Genomic DNA, 16,185 nt, shown 5'->3' with positions numbered 1-16,185 from the left:
CAGGGGGCAAAGAGGGCCACCGGGGCTCCCCTGGGGGCCGTGAGGGAGCCTCCATGGCCAGAGGCAGTCCAGCGCAGGGGAGAGGGCGCCGCGCTCCGCCCGCTGCGGGGCTGGGCTAGGCTGCGGGCGGAGCTTCCCTTCCGGCTTCGGCGGGTCTTTCGGGCGGCCACGAGCGGATCATGCAGCGCTTCCGAGTCTCCAAGTTCCGCCGCGCCGAGGCCAAAGTGGCCGCCAAGGAGGTGGGTGTGGGTGTGGGTCGGGGCCGGCGGAGGCGGAGGCGGAGGCGCGCCCTTCCCTCCCTTCCCTTGGCGGCGCTGGGCTGTCTGGCCGGCCGGCTGCCTTCCGCCTCCCCTTTCTGCAGGCGCCGTGTGGGGCGGGGCGCCCTGGAGGAGCCGGGGGGGGGCGGTCCCGGGAGGGGGGGCGGGAAGAGATCCCCCCCCGCGGGCTCATTGCTCCCCCCCTTCCCCGTGGAGACCCTCCCCTCGGACCGCCCGGTGCCGCCGAGGGGTCGTGGGCGAAGGGGCGCCTCCCAGAGAGAGGGGGGGCGGGGCACGGAAGGTCTCCAGCTGCCCGGGAGCCTGACCCTGGGGGGCCCTTGGCTGGCAGGGGCTCATGGGAATTGTAGTCCATGGGCGTCTGGAGGACCACCGGCTGAGTCCCCCTGGCCTAGAGGGGCCTCCCAGGCCAGATGCTGGCGGGGATCCAGGCGTGGTATGGCCGGGGGGAGGGGGGAGCCAGGGGCTGCCTATGGAAAGTCAGACTTGGGTGTTGACATGCCAACGGAGGGCAAAAGGAGCTGGAAATGCCGAGGCCACGGCTGGCATGGGCAGGGCAGGCAGCCTTTCCCCCAGAGCCTCCCTGTGCGGAGGGGAAGAGGGGTTTGCTCTCCTCCGCCCCCCCCCCCCCCCGCCTAGAAGGTCCTTGGCTTAGGAGAAGGCGCCCTCTCTTACCCTGGCGCCGTGTGGCCGAGGGACCAAAGTCGGGCAGGTGGGGCAGGGGTGTGCTCCCTGCTCACGATTCCAAATTGGGTCCTTGAGCCCCACTGCTCTGCCCTAGGGAGCCTCCCTGCCTGTGCCTTTCTGCCCCCAAAGCCTTGACGCTTCCCCGGCTCCGTGTAGGCCGAAGCCTCTGCTGGAGGCGGATCTCAGCCGAACGGGGTCGTCCCTTCCCTGCGGAGGGGAGAAGCTGTGCTGGCGAGAATTCCTCCTCCTCGAAGGCCGGGGTCTTCCTCTGGCTGGCTGAGGCACACCCAGAACTCCAGCGGTGCCAGAGATTTAGCTGTGGGGGCTGGAAGACATCCTGGGGGGGGGGGCTCTGTGTCCTGACCCCTCTTTCACAGCCCCCCAACATCTGGAGTCAGACAGGGCCGTTGGTGTGACTGCACAAGTCGTCCCTCTGGTTGTGGGGGAAAGGGCGTGAAAAAGAGCAGTGGGTTTCTTTTCCTTTCCTCGACACAGAACGGCTTGTGGGTGTCTCTGTGGGGCGCAGCAGGGCAGCCTCCCCAAAAGCAAACGTTTCCCTCCCTTCTTCTTTTGTCTCTGGGCTGTAGGCCTGGATCGGCGGCATCCGCGGTGGCGGCTCTCCTGCCGCTTCTGGGAACCACATCAAGACCAGCTGCCGCTGGATCGTGTTCAGCACAGACACTGCGGGTGAGCAGCCGGCAAGGCCTGGCTCAGAGAGGGGGAGCGCGAGACCCCTGCCCGGCACGCTTTGACCAGGGGGTGCAGCTGCACCAGCTCTTGGCGTGGGGATGCCTGGCAGTGTAGCCCTGGGAGATTCTGGGAGCAGCTGCAAACGGAGCAGGGAAGGGGCTTGGAGTCCCATCAAGACCGCTTTGCATCTCATTGCTTGGTAGTGGGGGCCTCCTCAATGTGAGGATGGAGGAGCTCCCTACGATGCCTCCCCCCTTCCCTAGAGAGCCTGGGGCTGCCATTGGGCAGCCTGTGACACCTGGCCCGGTCCCTTTCTCTTCCAGGGGTGCTGGGTGCCGTGCCACTGGAGAGCCAGGATGGGGTCCCGAGGCCTGTATCACAGCTGCGGTGCCATTCAGGTGAGTCTGGGAGCCAAACAGGTCTCAATCCACCTGCACTGCTCTCTGTCTACTTCTGATCCCCCCTCACCTCCAGGTTGCTCAGGCAGGGCCAACGGGTCTCCCCTCCTCCATGGGCTGGCCCAAGAGCGTTCTCAGATCTTATTTATTTATTATCTCGTTGATGGTGGGTTGGTCTTTCTGCTGAGACTGAGGGCTGGGGACTTAAAAGCATTCAAGGAAGATGTTGAGGTTAGCCAGATACATGCTGTGCAATAGAACATGCATGGAGAACATGCTGAAAACACAGTCAATGGTGCAGAAAAGAAAAGGGAACCACAAGGCTGGAGTGTAATGCAGTGGAATATGCAACAAACGGTCTCGTTACAAAATTAGGGAAGGAAGCGATAAAACAATATGGCCTGCACAGTAAACAGTGGAATTTCAGAGGCATCAACTGCAGCCCTGTTTCCTTGGTAAAAATGCCTGCAGCCCCCCCCCCCCCCAGTCAAATCCCTGTGGAGTTCATGGGGCCCTTCTGTGTTTAGTTCCCAGGCTGGTACTTGCCCCCCTGGTCTCCTCGTTCTGCTGCTGCCCCTGCAAGAAAAGGTGCTTTTGATGTGGGGCGGGGGCAGAGACAGGCCTGTCCCACACTGGCCTTGCAAGAGCTGCTGCCCCTTCTAGCCTGGCCGGGTCGCAGAGCCGAACCACCTTGTGAGAACAAACAATGTTCTTGCAGTGGTTTAGGAAGCTGGGGGGGGGGGGGAGGCAGGAAGCCAGAGGGCGTGTTGCCCAGGTAACCAGTGCCTGCTGGATAGTGGGCTTAGACACACCCCTTGTGGTGGTGAGCCAGAATCCGTGGGGGTTGGCCTCTGTTTGCGCTCCTGGGGAAGAGGCAACTGGGGCTGCGACCTACTTTCTCCTGCATGCCGGCTGGTTCCGGCTGCCTCTGGCTTCTCTGCCGGGCAGCCTCCTGGAGGGACGATTCATGCAGCTCCGTGGGGGCCCATGAGCCGGGCTGGGGTGCCATAAGGAGGGCGACTAGCCCCACAGGCAGGTGTCACACAGGGCCTGGATTTGAGAGTGCGGCTTCAGAAGAAGAAAGTACACAGTGCCTCTTTCCCCCTCCCCTTTTTGCCCCCCCCCCCTTGGCAAGAGTTCTGGGTTTGGGGTGCTGCTCTGGCCCAGAAGCCCAATAAACATTCTGGAGAGCCTGCCCCTTAGGGGCTGCCCCATCTCTTTGCTCACCAGGAGGCCCCAACCCATGTGCCTCATGGCTACCTGCTCTGAATATTGTTTTACATTCTATCTTCCTTTCCCCCCCCCCTCATGGGGACTCAAGGTGGCTTGCGCCAATTTTCACAACAACCCTGTAAGGTGGGTTAGGCTGGGTGTCTGTGAGTGGCCCAAGGCCACCCGACGAGCTTCTCTATGGCAGAGCAGAGGCTGACATTTGAAGCAGGTAGCCCACCTTGCAGGTTCACAGTGGAAGCCAACTGATGAGGGGAGTAAGTGGGAGAGGGTCCCGAAAATCTGATGTGGCTGGAGGGGGTCTGATCCAGCACCCTCAGGAAGTAGGGCTGGGTCGAGTTGGGGCCCTCCGGCAGATGCTGCCTTGGAGTTCCCGACGGAAGAAAGAGGAGCTGTTGATGCAGGGAGTCAACTTCTTTCTGGGTCTCCCATCAGGTCCGGTGGCCGATTTTGACTTCTCTCCCTTTGACGCGGAAGTGTTGGCCACGTGCTCTCCTGAGGAAGTTGTGAGTACCAAATCCAGACCCCGTCCTTTGGCAAACCTCTGAGGGGGGGGGGATGCAGCCCTGGGCCAGGTGTGGGAGCTGCGGGAAGATCCGAAGCCGCTGAAAAGGTTTAGGGGCTGAAGAAAGGAGATGGGGAAGGGGGTATTTGGGGAGCTGGGGAGCGTACAGCCCCCCGCGACGGCCTCTGTGTGAAGTGGATGGGGAATCCCCTGCAGCCAGACAGACCTTCAGCTTCTACGTGGCAAGTGCGGCTCAGGCGGTGGGAGGAAGGAGAGTGGCGCAGAGGTTGGAGTTCAGCCTCAGGACTCTTCTCCCCATTGTCTCCTCTGTTTGTCGCAGGTGAAAGTCTGGCGCCTCCTGGGTTCCGGTCCTGATCTTTCCTCTTCCCCCAGCGTGGCCCTGGGGCCACAGGGCGGCCTGGCGGGCATGGTCCTCTTCCACCCCACAGCAGACGGCATCCTGGCCAGTGGGGCTCAGAGGACAGCCAAGGTCTGGGATGTGGCACAGCAACAGCCTCTGACAGGTATGTCAGGCGCTGGGGGGCAGGGAGGAGTCCATGATGGGATTCTGCACCCTATTAAGAGGGTGCAGCTGGCTGCTGAAGTCGGTGGTGGGGGTGGTGAAAAGTGCAGCTGACGTGTGGTGGTCCTGTACGGTTTTCGAGCCAGGAGGCAAGCAGAGGTGGTCTGCCATTGCCTGCCTCTGCACAGGGGTCCTGGCGGTCTCCCATCCAGATACTACAGGGCTGGCCGCGCGTCACTCCCAAGCTCAGAGGAGATGGGGCCGGCCTGAGGCATCCAGGTGGAATTCCAGACAGGAATATTTTTCCCTGAGGGGTCAGGTGGGCCAACCGTGCCGAAGCTCCGGTGTGGCTGGATGGAGAAAGGGGAGGCAGAAAGGTTTTCTGAGCTCAGGTGTTCTGAGTCAACAACTACGTGCCAACAGTAACCTCAAACCTCTATTCACCCAGAGCCAGCGTGGTGGCATGGTTAAAGAGCAGCAGCCTCTAATCTAGGGAGCCGGGTTTGAATCCTCACTCCTCCTCCTCCACCGGCAGCCAGCTGGTTGGCCTTGGGCCAGTTATAGTTCTCTCAGAGCTGTTCTAGCAGAGCAGTTCTCTGAAAGCTCCCTCAGCCCCCACCTACCTCACAGGGCATCTGTTGAGGGGAGAGGAAGGGAAAGGTGTTTCTAAACCATTTCGGTGCGAAAAACCAGCTACTCCTCTGTGCACGTGGTGGAGGCAGGATGAATTCATAGGGAAGGTGAGAGGAGAAGAGCAAAGCTCAGCCATGGCTCTGCCTGTTTCAACATCTCCCTTCCTATGTCTGAGGCAGAACGTGCCAACGAGGGTTCCTGTCTGAGAGGCGCCTTGGCGAGAATAAAGGGAACGCCTTGCAAGAGGCCTTCTTGTGAAATGCCGAAGAGTAGCTTCGGTTTGAGCTTGTTCTTGAAGCTTAGGAGGCAAGAATTTGTGCACCAGGCGGAGAGAGAGAGAGAGAGAGAGGGCAGTGCTACAAGGGTCAAAGGGCTACAACACATGCTCCTGCAAGACTAGTGTCTCTGTCCTGGTAGCAAATATCTGGGTTGTTTTTCCTGGGAAGACTCTGGATCTGTGTACTGAGGGGGAAGGTCTAATAACCCCTAGGCAAGTTCTTGACGGTGGTGCGTCTGGTAACCCCTGGCCGAGCTCTGGAAGGTGGCCTTGACGTTGCCCTGGGTGCAAAGGCGCTTGGAGGTCTCCCCTGAGCATTCAGTTAATCCGCTGCCCTCTGTGGACACGCAAGGAGGGGAGATGAGGAGCTGTGGGCCCAGCATTTCCGTGCCAGATTCGTCCAGACAGCAGTGGAGGAAATGTCCCCAGGGAGGTGGAGCTGAGCCACGGAGGGAGAAAAGGTCCTTCGTGGTCTCCCTGTGGGCCCTCTGGGGCAGGCGTTTGGCCGCTGTAGGCCACGTGCAGCCAAGCAGAGCTGGTTAGAAGCTCACTTCCTCCAAAGTGAAGGATGGTTCTCGAGAGACAAGATGGAGCTGGCAGAAGGTTTGGCTGATGTTCACCCAGGGGAACACCACCGGTCCCCTGGAGCTGAGTGTCACAGGTGACGAATCCTCTCCTGGGGAGGGGGTGATTCCAGAAACCACCGCCCACCGCCCTTCCCCCTCTCCAGAAGGTGTTGTTTCCCCTTCCTTGGCTCTGTGCCTGGCAGGTCCCATGTCCGTGGGGTTTCTCCCAGTCCTGCTGCCACAGGGGGGGAGGGCTTGCCTTCCTTTGGGGGCTGGGAGGGCCCCTCTGCCTCTCCTCTGCAGGCGCCGCTTCCTAGCGCCAACGTCTGTGCTGGAGCAAGACAGGGGACAGCCCCCCAACCCCCCTTCCTCTGCCACTTCCTCTTCGCAGCTGCCTGTTTGAGGCGGATTCCCAGGTCTGCAGGGCCCAACCAGCAAGGTGATTCTGCCCCGTGTGGCCAGCTGGATGCGCCTTCTTTTTCGGGGAGCTCCCATGTGGCCTTGCATGCCTTTGGAGTGAGGCTGGTGGGGATTCTGGGACTTTCCCCTTAAAGCCAGGGCCAAGTGCTGATTCGGAAGGGGAGCTCTCGGGGCGATGAGGCACAGAGTGGCGGACGGCAACTAAGAGATTTTTCTCCCCTTCCAAAAAGAAGATGGGCAGTAGGTTCAGGACAGACAGAAATACTACTTGGCATACAGAGGGAGATTCAGATGGGGAACTCGCTGCCAGAGGATGTAGTGATGGCCTCCGCAAATACATACCCGGGGTGGAAGGTGATCCCAGATTTGCTCAGAGTAAGACAGCGGCTGGGAAGTTTTACGTGGCTTGTAATCGTCCTTGAGACTTTGTCGTGCTGGTTCACCTTGATAGCAGGCGCATGTTCAGAATTGCTAGATTCGAGACCAGGTGCACCTGAGAGAGGCCAGCCAGGCTTTTGAGGTCGGAGGCTTGTTTTTGGTACTGGTCTTTCAGGCGCTCCTGGGCTGGGGCATCAGGCCCCCAATGTCAATGCCCACATGACGGCTGAGGGGATTTGGCTCTGCTGGGCTCTTTGGCGGTGGGGAGCTGACGGGTTCCCTTTCTTCTTCCAGAGCTGGAACCTCACGGCGACGTCCTCCAGAGTCTGGCCTGGAGCCTGGATGGTGCCTTCTTGGGAAGTTCCTGCAAAGTAGGTTCCTCCAGTGGTCACTGGGTGGCACTGTGCACACATGCAGCCCTCTGCTGAGCGCACGGGTCCTCCCAGCCGTCTGTCTCTTTGGGGGGTGGGTGGGGGGCAGGGAATGGCTGCACCCAGGCCCTTCCTCTCAAAGCTGCTGCCCGTCTTGTGCCGGCATGTTCCCTGCTCCCGTAGACCTGGACATTTTATCCCTCCGTTTCCCCAGGGAACTCAGGGTCTCTTCCCCTCATTTTAACCTCTCACAAAACCCATCAGGCTGTGGGGAGTTGTGTGTGGCCCATGGTCACCCCGTGAACCTCCTGGCAGGGTCGTGGAGGCAAAGGGGCTTTACCACGGGTGACTTCGGAGGGTTTTCCGTGCCCTTGGTGTGGCACATCCCAGCAGAAGGGGGGGGGGCTCTTGCTAAGGGTCTGGGTTTGCTCTGCTTTACTGTATCCCTCTGACCTCCCTCCCTTGTGTCTCTGCAGGACAAAATGCTGCGGATTTTTGACCCCCGTGCTGGGCCTGCAACCTGCCAGGTATTCGCTCTGTAGGGTCCAGGCAGGCCCTTGCTGCAGCCCTGCATAAAGCCATGGCTCTGCACCTGGGAACCAAGGGCCCCCATCTCCTGCTTCTCTGCTAGGCAGCTCCTCGGGTGATTGGCAGCTGGCACGGCTGTGGGTGCCAGCAAGAGCGGTGGGAGGGGGAGGTCACAAATGTGGCTGCTGCCGGGGAAGAGTCCTCATTTCTCCCTCATTCTTTCTGTGGCTTCTTTAAAAAATGTGTTAGCTGACTTTCTCCCTGGCAGAATTCCAGGCATCCTGCAAGATAATTAAGCTTTATTTTAAAAACCACAAGGATATAAACCCCATAAAAAGTGATAAGTTAAACATTCCAATTAGAACTGTCAATAAATGGGAACTAGGAACTTTGTTCAGCTCACCTCCTGAAGGTCGGAAGTGAGGGAGGGGGCCTGGGGCACCTTCCCAGGGACCTTGTTCCATAATAGTGGGGCCACCCCCAAAAAGGCCCTGTCCCCTCCAGACGAGCATTCTGCATCTGCTTCCCACCAGTGCCGTAGGGCTCACACCGCAAGTGGAAGGCTTCTCCCCGGAGCGTGGGCCTGCCTGCTTTCTGTTGGTCAGGGGACCTCACGGGGGGGGGGGGGTGCCAAGGTGAGAGTGGTCTTCTTGACCTGAGTCTTCATTCCCACTCTTGTGAAATCCTCTCCTCCATACTCTGGCTGTGGGGCCAGGGCTTGAACTGCCTTTTCCTTCCGGGGTCACCCTGGGGCTACCTGGCTCCCACCCTCCATGGCCATCCGCAGCGTCCCCCGTTCCCAAGCAGGCCGTGGGAAGCTGGGGGGTGGGGAAAGTTGGCCCACGTTTGGGAAACTTTATTTTTAGCTCCACGCCAAGTCGCACTCTCTGGCTTTGCCTCCCCAGCGGAGTGGGCCGAGAGGCTGCTGCAGACTTCCGCTGATGCTCCCCGCCCCCCACCCCGGTCTGCCCCACCGGAACACGCCCCCTCCGTCCAGGAATGCTGCCTGGACGGGAAGTGGTCAGGCCTGTGGCTGGCCAGGATGGTCCGAGCAAATGGACGGAGAGAACCGAGCCCCCTTCAACTCCGCAGGAAGGACTATGCTGGATCCCAGCAGGCAGGGCTGCCAGGAGATGTGGAAGCCCCGCTGGTTTCCAGGCAACCAAGACTCATTCCCCTGGGGAATATGGCCTCATTAGAGGGGGGGGCTCTCTGGCGTTCTTTGCCCCTTCCCTTCTCAACCTCTGCCCCCCCCCCCCCCAGGCTCTAGCCCCAAATCCCCATGAGTTTTCCCCAAAACTGGGACTCCCAGACAGGACAGAATGGGGATCCGCAATGCTAAAAGAAGAGCAAGCAGCCCCCCCCCCCCCGTCACCAGACACCCCCTAGTCTGGGCCAGAGTGGGAGGGGGCTCTTGGCAGGGAAAACAGCAGCGGGGGCTCCTGTGGAGGGCCCCAAACCGCCGCCGTCCACATCTGGCCCCTGAGCAGGCTGGCCGAGCGTGCATGCGTGTGTGTGTGTCGGGGGGGGGGCTGTCTGGGAAGAGGGGAGTGACGTGCATGCACTTGGAGCATCGCGGCCAGCGGGTGGGGGGGACATGGGGGGGGCGTTGCTGCGGCCAGGCAGCGGAAATGAGCCAGAGGCTGGGAAGGCAATTCTGGTGAAACATCTGGAGGCCGTTGTGTTTGCAGCTCCCAGCAGCAGCTCTGGAGGAGATGGGGGGGGGAGGGGCTGTGAGTTCCCCTCCTTTCCGCTGATTGGGCAGGCCTGCCTCTTTTTGGAGGGGGGTCACCGCCCCACCTAGCCCCCTGTTCTGCCGAGACTGGCGATTTCTTTTTTGCTGTGCCTCTCCCCAAACTTGGGAGCATCAATTATTTTTAAACTTCATTACACTCTGCCTTTCTCCCAAGTGGGGGCTGAGAGCTTGCTTTGTTCTCCTCTCATCTGCTTTATCCTCACAACATCCCTGCAAGGCAGCCTAGGCCCAAGCCTCACAGTGGGCTTCCGTGGCAGGGTGGGTGTCTGAAGAGACCCCGAGGATAGCTCCCTGCCTTGAGGAGAGGGGTGGGGGATTAATGGGGAAAGGGTCTGTGCTGGTGCAGGGGGGCGCCTGGCCACTCCCGCAGCATGTGTGGGACTAGCATCTCTCTGGCGTGCAGGCGCCCCCCCCCCCCTGGGCTCAGGAGCAGTGGCTCAGCTTGGGGGGAGGAGGGGGGAAGAAGGCAGGTCTGCCCTTGATCTTCTGCTGGGCAGCTGCAGCTTCCTGGCCTGACCCCTCTTTGTTCTTCCAGCCCCAAGGATGTGGTTCTGCCCCTCCTTCCCCAGCAGAGACTCTGACTTCAGGCTCAGAGCGCTGTGGTCCGTCCCCAAAGGCACCCTCTCCCGATTATTGGGGGCTGCGAGTGGGAGGGTGCCTAGCAGAAGGCAGCCCCAGACCCGGGGGCGCTCAAGGGAAGGCCTCCCCCACTGGGGTTCGGGGTCAGGCGATGAGCTCTGACTCCTAGGATGTGTTTGAAGAGCACTGAGCCCCACTTGGAGTGGGGGGCCCCTCTGGGACGGAGGGGGGAGCAGGGCCTCTGGGCTTCACTGAGCACTCCTGTAAACAACTCTGTCCCCAGGGGTCAGGCTGCCCCGTGACAACTGATGCCCCCCTCGTCACAGCTCCATAAAGGTGATGGACGATAGCTCCTGCCCAGCCAGTCACCTGTGACTCCTGCCCAGCCAGTCATCTTGTGACTGGCCACGGTGTGTGTGGGAAGGACGCATCCATGAGCCCCCGGAGCCCTGACCTCCCTTTATCCTACATCCCAGTCGGAGTGGGGATCCCAGGGTCTTTCTGCCCCAGTTCTCCTCCCACCTTTGGCTGGGAGAGAAGGTCCCCGGGGCCCTTATTGCTGCTCGTCTCTGACTAAGGGAGCTTGCTGCCTCAAAAGCGTGCCCCCCCCCCAGGAAACTTGCTGCCTCGAAAGCGTGCCCCCCCCCCAGGTGAGGGAGCGTGAGGGTGAGATCTCTTCCGTGGCCTTCTTCCCGCAGGGCAGGGGGAAGGGGGACCCTGAGCACAGGGGCTCTTTCGTGGTGGGCCGGTAGGGGCTGCCAGATCTAGCCCCCTCTGCTGCAGTGGCAGACCCCCTCCCAGCCGGGAGCCCAGAGCCTGTTTGCAGTGGTGGGCTTGCTCTGCCTCTGGGTGCTGCTCAAAGCAGAGGTCAAGCCTCCTTCCGCTCCCCTCCTTTGCTCTTGGTCTCCTTCGGCAAGGGGTTGGGAAAGACCTGGGGGCTTGGGGGGTGACACTTTAGGTCAGTTGTAACAGCAGGAGGCCTCCAGCCACCAGCAGGAGGTTGGCATCCCTGCCTCTCCCCTGGGTGGCTCGCCTTTCCTGGGCGTCTGCAGCTAGAAGCTGAGGGGTATCCTGGGCAGCCTCCTATCTAGGCTATGGCCGGGGGTGGGGGCTTCTTGGCGCTGGGGCACCCCTGACTCTCTTCCCTTCCGCCCTGCAGAGCGTCCGGGCCCACGAGAACGGCAGAGACTCCCGGCTGCTCTGGGTGAACTCCCAGGGCTCCCTCCTCTCCTTCGGGTTCAACCAGGTAGGGTGCTGGGCTCACTGTGGGTGCTCTTGCATTTCTCCCCTGCCTGTCCCTCCAGTGGGGGCCGAAAACAGCTGGGATAATTCTCTGCTTATCCTCACAATGATCCTGTGAGAGCATTTGACTAGCCTGAGGTCACCCAGGAGGCTGACTTGCTCGACTGGGATTCGAACTTGGCTCTCTCAGATCCTAGGCCCACTCTGCCTGCCACACGGCACGGGTGCTCCGCCGCCTTGTGACTGGCCACGGTGTGTGTGGGAGGGACGCATCCAGGAGCCCCTCGGAGCCCTGACCTCCCTTTATCCTACATCCCAGTCGGAGCGGGGATCCCAGGGTCTTTCTGCCCCAGTTCTCCTCCCACCTTTGGCTGGGACACAAGGTCCCCGGGGCCCTCAATGCTTCTCGTCTCTGACTAAGGGAGCTTGCTGCCTCGAAAGCGTCCCCCCCCCCAGGAAACTTAGTTGGTCTTTGTGTGTCTCTTCCTGTTGGGAGCACAGGAGGAAAGCGTCTGAGGCCGTAACCTGCCCTCCTCTTTTCCCAGGTGAGGGAGCGTGAGGTGCGGCTTTGGGACACCCGAGCGTTCAGCAGCTCCGTGGCCTCCGTCACCCTCGACGCCTCCCCCAGGTAGGACCCTGGGCGGTAGGGACAGGGCTGCTCTTGGGGTCGTGCGGGAGTTGGGGAAGCGATGCTGCTTGCTTGGGACTTGCCTCCTGTGGGTGTGGGTGTGAGAGAGTCGGAGAAACTTTGGGGGCCTGGTTAGTGCTGTTCTCGTGGCTGGAGTAGGGTGGGGGATCGTGTCTTGGGCCGCTGGAGGAGGGCTGCTGCCTGTTGAGTCTGTGGCTGGGTCAGCCTCCCCTCGGCCTTTCTCTGTGGCTTGTGGGGCTCACGGAGGCCCAGCCAGGGGGGAGAGCGGCTGGCCAGCACCACACTCTGAGTAGCTCCGCATCGGGAGTCGGAAGGACTGAGTCCCGTGAGGAGGGCCCTGGGTTGGCCCGCCCCGCTGGGTCAGCGTTTGTCCCTCACGCCTCTTTCCGGCCAGGCGTGTGCCGCCAAGGCGTCCTCCTCTGGATAAGCCCCCTATTAAACCCACACCAGTGGAGGGGGGGCCGCCCTTCCCAATTGCAGCCTGTTCCTGCCATTTGCCAGGAGGCGGGAGCTGGAGTCTTGGGCTGGTCCCCCCCCCCCACACACACACGCACACTCCTTTGAAAAACAGAAAGCAGAGCAAGAAGAGAGCAAATTGATTCCAGGCCCTGGGCTTGTTTTGGCTGCGGGGGCCCTTATCTGTGCCAAGAGGGATGTGTGTGCAGAGTGTGCTCTCTTATCTGCGTGTCCCTCAGGGTCTTCCCAAGGCTTTCGTTGCACTGGAGCTGGGCCTGTTAAGCGGCAGGAGGGAGGCGGGAGGCAGGCGGGAGGGCACCTAGAGGGTGGGGGCCAGCCACAGCATCGGTGTGCCCCCCCCCCCCCCGCAACACCCACACACAATTTCGGAAGGTTTGCCTGGCTAGTTGGGAGGGGGATCCTTAGAAAGAAGCAGGGCAGTAGGACTGAAAGAAATCGGTTTGTTTTATTCAAATTTGTATTTGTATCTGTATGCATTTTGTGTTGTATTTACTGAATGCACCATTTTTGGAGCGGAGTGGTTTAGAAACCTCAGCCGTAATAAACAGAATAAAATGCAGAGGGAGCCTCCCTCCACGCAGGGGCATGGCTTGAAATCCTCAGCAGGCCTCTGAGGCCGGCTGGCGGCCAGGTGGCACCAAGGCCCTTTCCCCGGCCCTTCCCACTGTGGCACTCCGGGGAACAGGACGGTCCTCTCAAGAACTGCCGGGGGGGCGGGGGGGGGCTTCCCTGTGTGAAATGGGGGACTGATACGTGCACAGAGTTGGCAGGACACATCGCTTTCCGGGCAGACACCAACATGCAGTTTCTCCCTCTCTTTCCCTGGGCCACGGAGCAAAGTTGCAGCCCCGTGGCACCTTCTAGGCCCACGGCGTTTCATCCTGGGTTTATGTTTTCCTCTGTCTGGACACGCTGGTGCCCCCACGCCTGAGGGGCCATGTGGGGAGGGGGCTGGGCAGAGGGGGTTGGGGGCTGCAGGTACAGTGGCACCACTTTTTGGAGACTTATTTGTTGATTTGATTTGATGGACTCTGCGAACCGGATCGTCATCTTCATTAAATTAATTAAAGAACTGAAATAGACACAGTTAAAATTCGGCGTAGCATCTGGTGTAAAAAACAGAATAGCAGCGTTGGCAATCTTAATTTCTGGTCTTCTGGAGCCGGAGTGTAGTCGGGGGGGGGGAGGGGGGCTCTTTTTTTGTTGGGAGGGCTTGGTAGATGTGGCTGCTTCACTGGCTCCCACCAGGAGCCTGGCGGAAGAGCGCCATCTTGCAGGGCATGATCCAGGTGGAAGCCAGGACGGTTGAGGCCGGACGTGCCTCGTTGGGGCCAGGGGCCACCAGGTGGTGGGTATCAGCAGAGCGATGCGCTCTTTGCGGGGTGTGGGTGGAGAGGCAGTCTGGACCCGGACGGGGGATGGCCTTGTGCTGGGTAAGTCCCATCATCTTAAACTGGATCCATCTCCTGACCCTGCAGGGTTACTTCTCTCTGCCGTGGCTCCAGGGCCTTTGAAGGGGGGGGGGTGACCTTGCACGCTCTCTTCCTCTCTCTCTCCCTGAAGGCCGGGGTGGGGGGCAGCCTGTGTGCAGAAGCCGTGGTGTGCGCCTGAGCGTCTCCCACAGAAGCTCGTGCTGACGACCGTTTCCCCTTCCCCCGGGCTAATTGGCAGCAGGCGCTTCGGATCAGAGATGGGGAGAGGGGGCCGCAGACGGGGAGGGAGAGCAGCCAAGAGATAGCAAAGGCGCTGGCTGCCGATCCAGATATGGGGGGGGGGGGGGTGGCAGAGGCAAATGAACAAAGAGTGCATGGGGGGCACCCCTGTCCCCCTCCCCATCTGCCCCACGGGGCCAGGCTGCACCTTCAGGAGTCCTGTAAGGGCATGGCTCACAGTGGACCCCCCCCCTTTCCCCCTTCCTCGGCCTTGTTTCTAGGTCTCTTCTCTCTGGACACCCTTCCTGTGGCCGTGGCCATCCTCCCAGCCCCCTGGTCAGTCTGGTTACCGCTGGCTGGTTGGTTGGTGCCTGCCTTTCCCTCCCACCCCCCACTTGTCCAGGTGGGACTGAGTTTGTGTGGCCCAGACAGGCCCTTCTAAGCTAAGCCAGGCCGACCCTTGCTAGTCCTTGGTTGTGAGACCACCGGAGAGCCAAGAGTCTCTACACAGAGACAGGCAAACCCCTCTGAACATCTCCTGCACAGAAACCGGAGGTGGGCAGAGGGAGGGCCACGGGTGGAGACACGTCTCCGGCTGGACTTGGATTGCTCCCCTTAGGATAAGTGGAGCAACTAATGTGAACTTCGGTCATCCCAAGGTGCCAAAAGGGTGGGTGGGTGGAGGCAACCCCCTGGTCCTCTCCCCTCCTGGTCCTGCATGCACGGCCCCCTTCCCCCCCCCCCCCCATCATAAGGGCCTGTTAATCATCTGCAAGCCGTTCTGAGGGCTTGTCCCGATGGCTATCTGCAAAAATCTGTTTCTGCCTTTACCTGCTGCTGTAAGAGAGGGAGGAGAGTGCAGCACAGGGTCCTGCAGCCCCCCCCCCCCGCCCCCAAGCCCCTTTGCTGAGAACAAAACCAGATGTGGGAGGGGGGGAGTCTGGGCTGCTTGGTCTGCTTTCTAGAGAAGGAAACTCATTAAACTGTGGAGGGGGAGTGCAGGCGAGGGAGGGAGGGAGGGAGGGTGCAGGGAGCAGACAGCCCTCCAGGTTCCCCCCCCCCTGCTTTGGCTGCTCTTGTCCTCCTGTGCTCAGATTAGCCAGGATAAATACAGACCCTGGGGCAAGGACCCAAAAGGGGGCCAGAGAGAACTTGGACAGACCGCTTTGAAAAGGGGTTAGAGGGGGGGAGAAGGATACCTGAGCCCCGCCCCCCCCCCGTGGCAGTTCTGGGGGCTCGTAGCCTCTGTTTCCCAAAGCCAGGAGGCAGCCTCAGGGGAGCCTCTGCCTCTCTGCCCAGGAACAGGCTGGCCCTCATAGGAGACGGGAGGCTGGACTGGAGGGCCCCTCCCTGGCCTGACCCAGCAGGGCAATTTTGAGGGTCTTTCGGCAGGCAGAAGTTTGGGAAAGGGCCCAAAGAGCAGGCTGGAGGGAGCTGGCCTCGGAAACGGGGGCCGGGGGGCCTTTGTGCTTATGGGGCCTCCGTGACCCCTGGTCTGGAGGGGCATGGGGCAGGGGTTGGGGGCAGCTCAAATGGTGGCTTTTCCCAGCAGGCATGAGTGCTTTTGAAGAGGGGGGAAGCCAGCTGAGTGCCTGGCCCCTCTATGGTGAGGACCTGAGAGCCCCCTTGCAGCTGAGAGCCCCCGGCTAGTAGGAAGGGCCAGGGGTCGGGCAGCGGGTGAGGACGTGGGCAAGGGGTCAGGCTCTGCCACAGGGACATGGCTTCCAGGCAAAGGGGCCCCCCCTGCCCACCTTGCTGCCACCCCCCCCCCCTTTCGGCAGCCCAGATACTTTGGCCCGACCCCGGGAGGAGGGCAGATGAGTGCGAAGGGGTTTTGGCAGCCGTGTCCGGAAGGCACACAGGCCGTGCTCCTCGCCTGCGGGGAGTTCTCGGCTGGGGCTGGGGCTGGCTCGGATCTTGGTTTCCTTTGGGGGGTTTCTGAAATCCTTCCCTGGCGCTGAGTCAGCGTTGTGCAGCCAGCCCCGGGCCTGCTTGGCCGCCAGTGCTCTGTGGTGGGCGGGGAGGGGGCTGCTTTCTTCTCTCCCCTCCGCTCGGGCTCTGCCTGAGCTCTCTGCTTGGGGCCGAGGACGGCGGCTGGGCTGGGCTGGGCTGGGCTGGGCTGCGGCCGCTTGGTCGGGCCGAGCTCTCCCGCTCTGGCTGCGGGCCCAGGGCCTCTGTCTGGGGGCCAGGGGTGCTGCGAGATGCCCGGCCCCCGGCTGCTCCGCTCTTCCTGGGCTGGCTGCTGGCAGTGCTCTCGGCTCCCTCCCTGGTGCGGTTGGAGGTTGGAAAATCCACGTGGCTCAGAAGGAAAATATTTGCTCAGCAGCAATTTTCACAGGAATTTGGGAC

The 16,185-nt window shown here is 61.3% G+C and overlaps 1 protein-coding gene across 3 annotated transcripts in view; it reads left to right on the top strand.

The window, feature by feature from the left end:
* Positions 1–20: 20 nt before the first annotated feature.
* Positions 21–16,185, top strand: part of LOC143827315 (mitochondrial import inner membrane translocase subunit TIM16-like) — a 42,219-nt gene continuing 26,054 nt past the window's right edge. Inside the window, exons 1-9 of one of the 3 annotated variants that reach the window (XM_077316783.1) lie at positions 21–239; positions 1,550–1,649; positions 1,976–2,050; positions 3,716–3,786; positions 4,126–4,309; positions 6,877–6,953; positions 7,430–7,480; positions 10,976–11,062; positions 11,604–11,686. In XM_077316783.1, coding sequence (XP_077172898.1) covers positions 180–239; positions 1,550–1,649; positions 1,976–2,050; positions 3,716–3,786; positions 4,126–4,309; positions 6,877–6,953; positions 7,430–7,480; positions 10,976–11,062; positions 11,604–11,686 — 788 coding nt within the window. In that variant the 5' untranslated portion in view covers positions 21–179. Of the gene's footprint in view, positions 240–435; positions 712–1,549; positions 1,650–1,975; positions 2,051–3,715; positions 3,787–4,125; positions 4,310–6,876; positions 6,954–7,429; positions 7,481–10,975; positions 11,063–11,603; positions 11,687–16,185 lie in introns of those variants that run through there. The other 2 variants (XM_077316785.1, XM_077316782.1) reach the window with 2 other exon arrangements.

Source organism: Paroedura picta, chromosome 17 (genome assembly GCF_049243985.1).
Source record: "Paroedura picta isolate Pp20150507F chromosome 17, Ppicta_v3.0, whole genome shotgun sequence".
In the NCBI taxonomy this organism is placed as follows: Eukaryota; Metazoa; Chordata; class Lepidosauria; order Squamata; family Gekkonidae; genus Paroedura; species Paroedura picta.
This window is presented reverse-complemented; position numbering and strand designations above follow the sequence as displayed.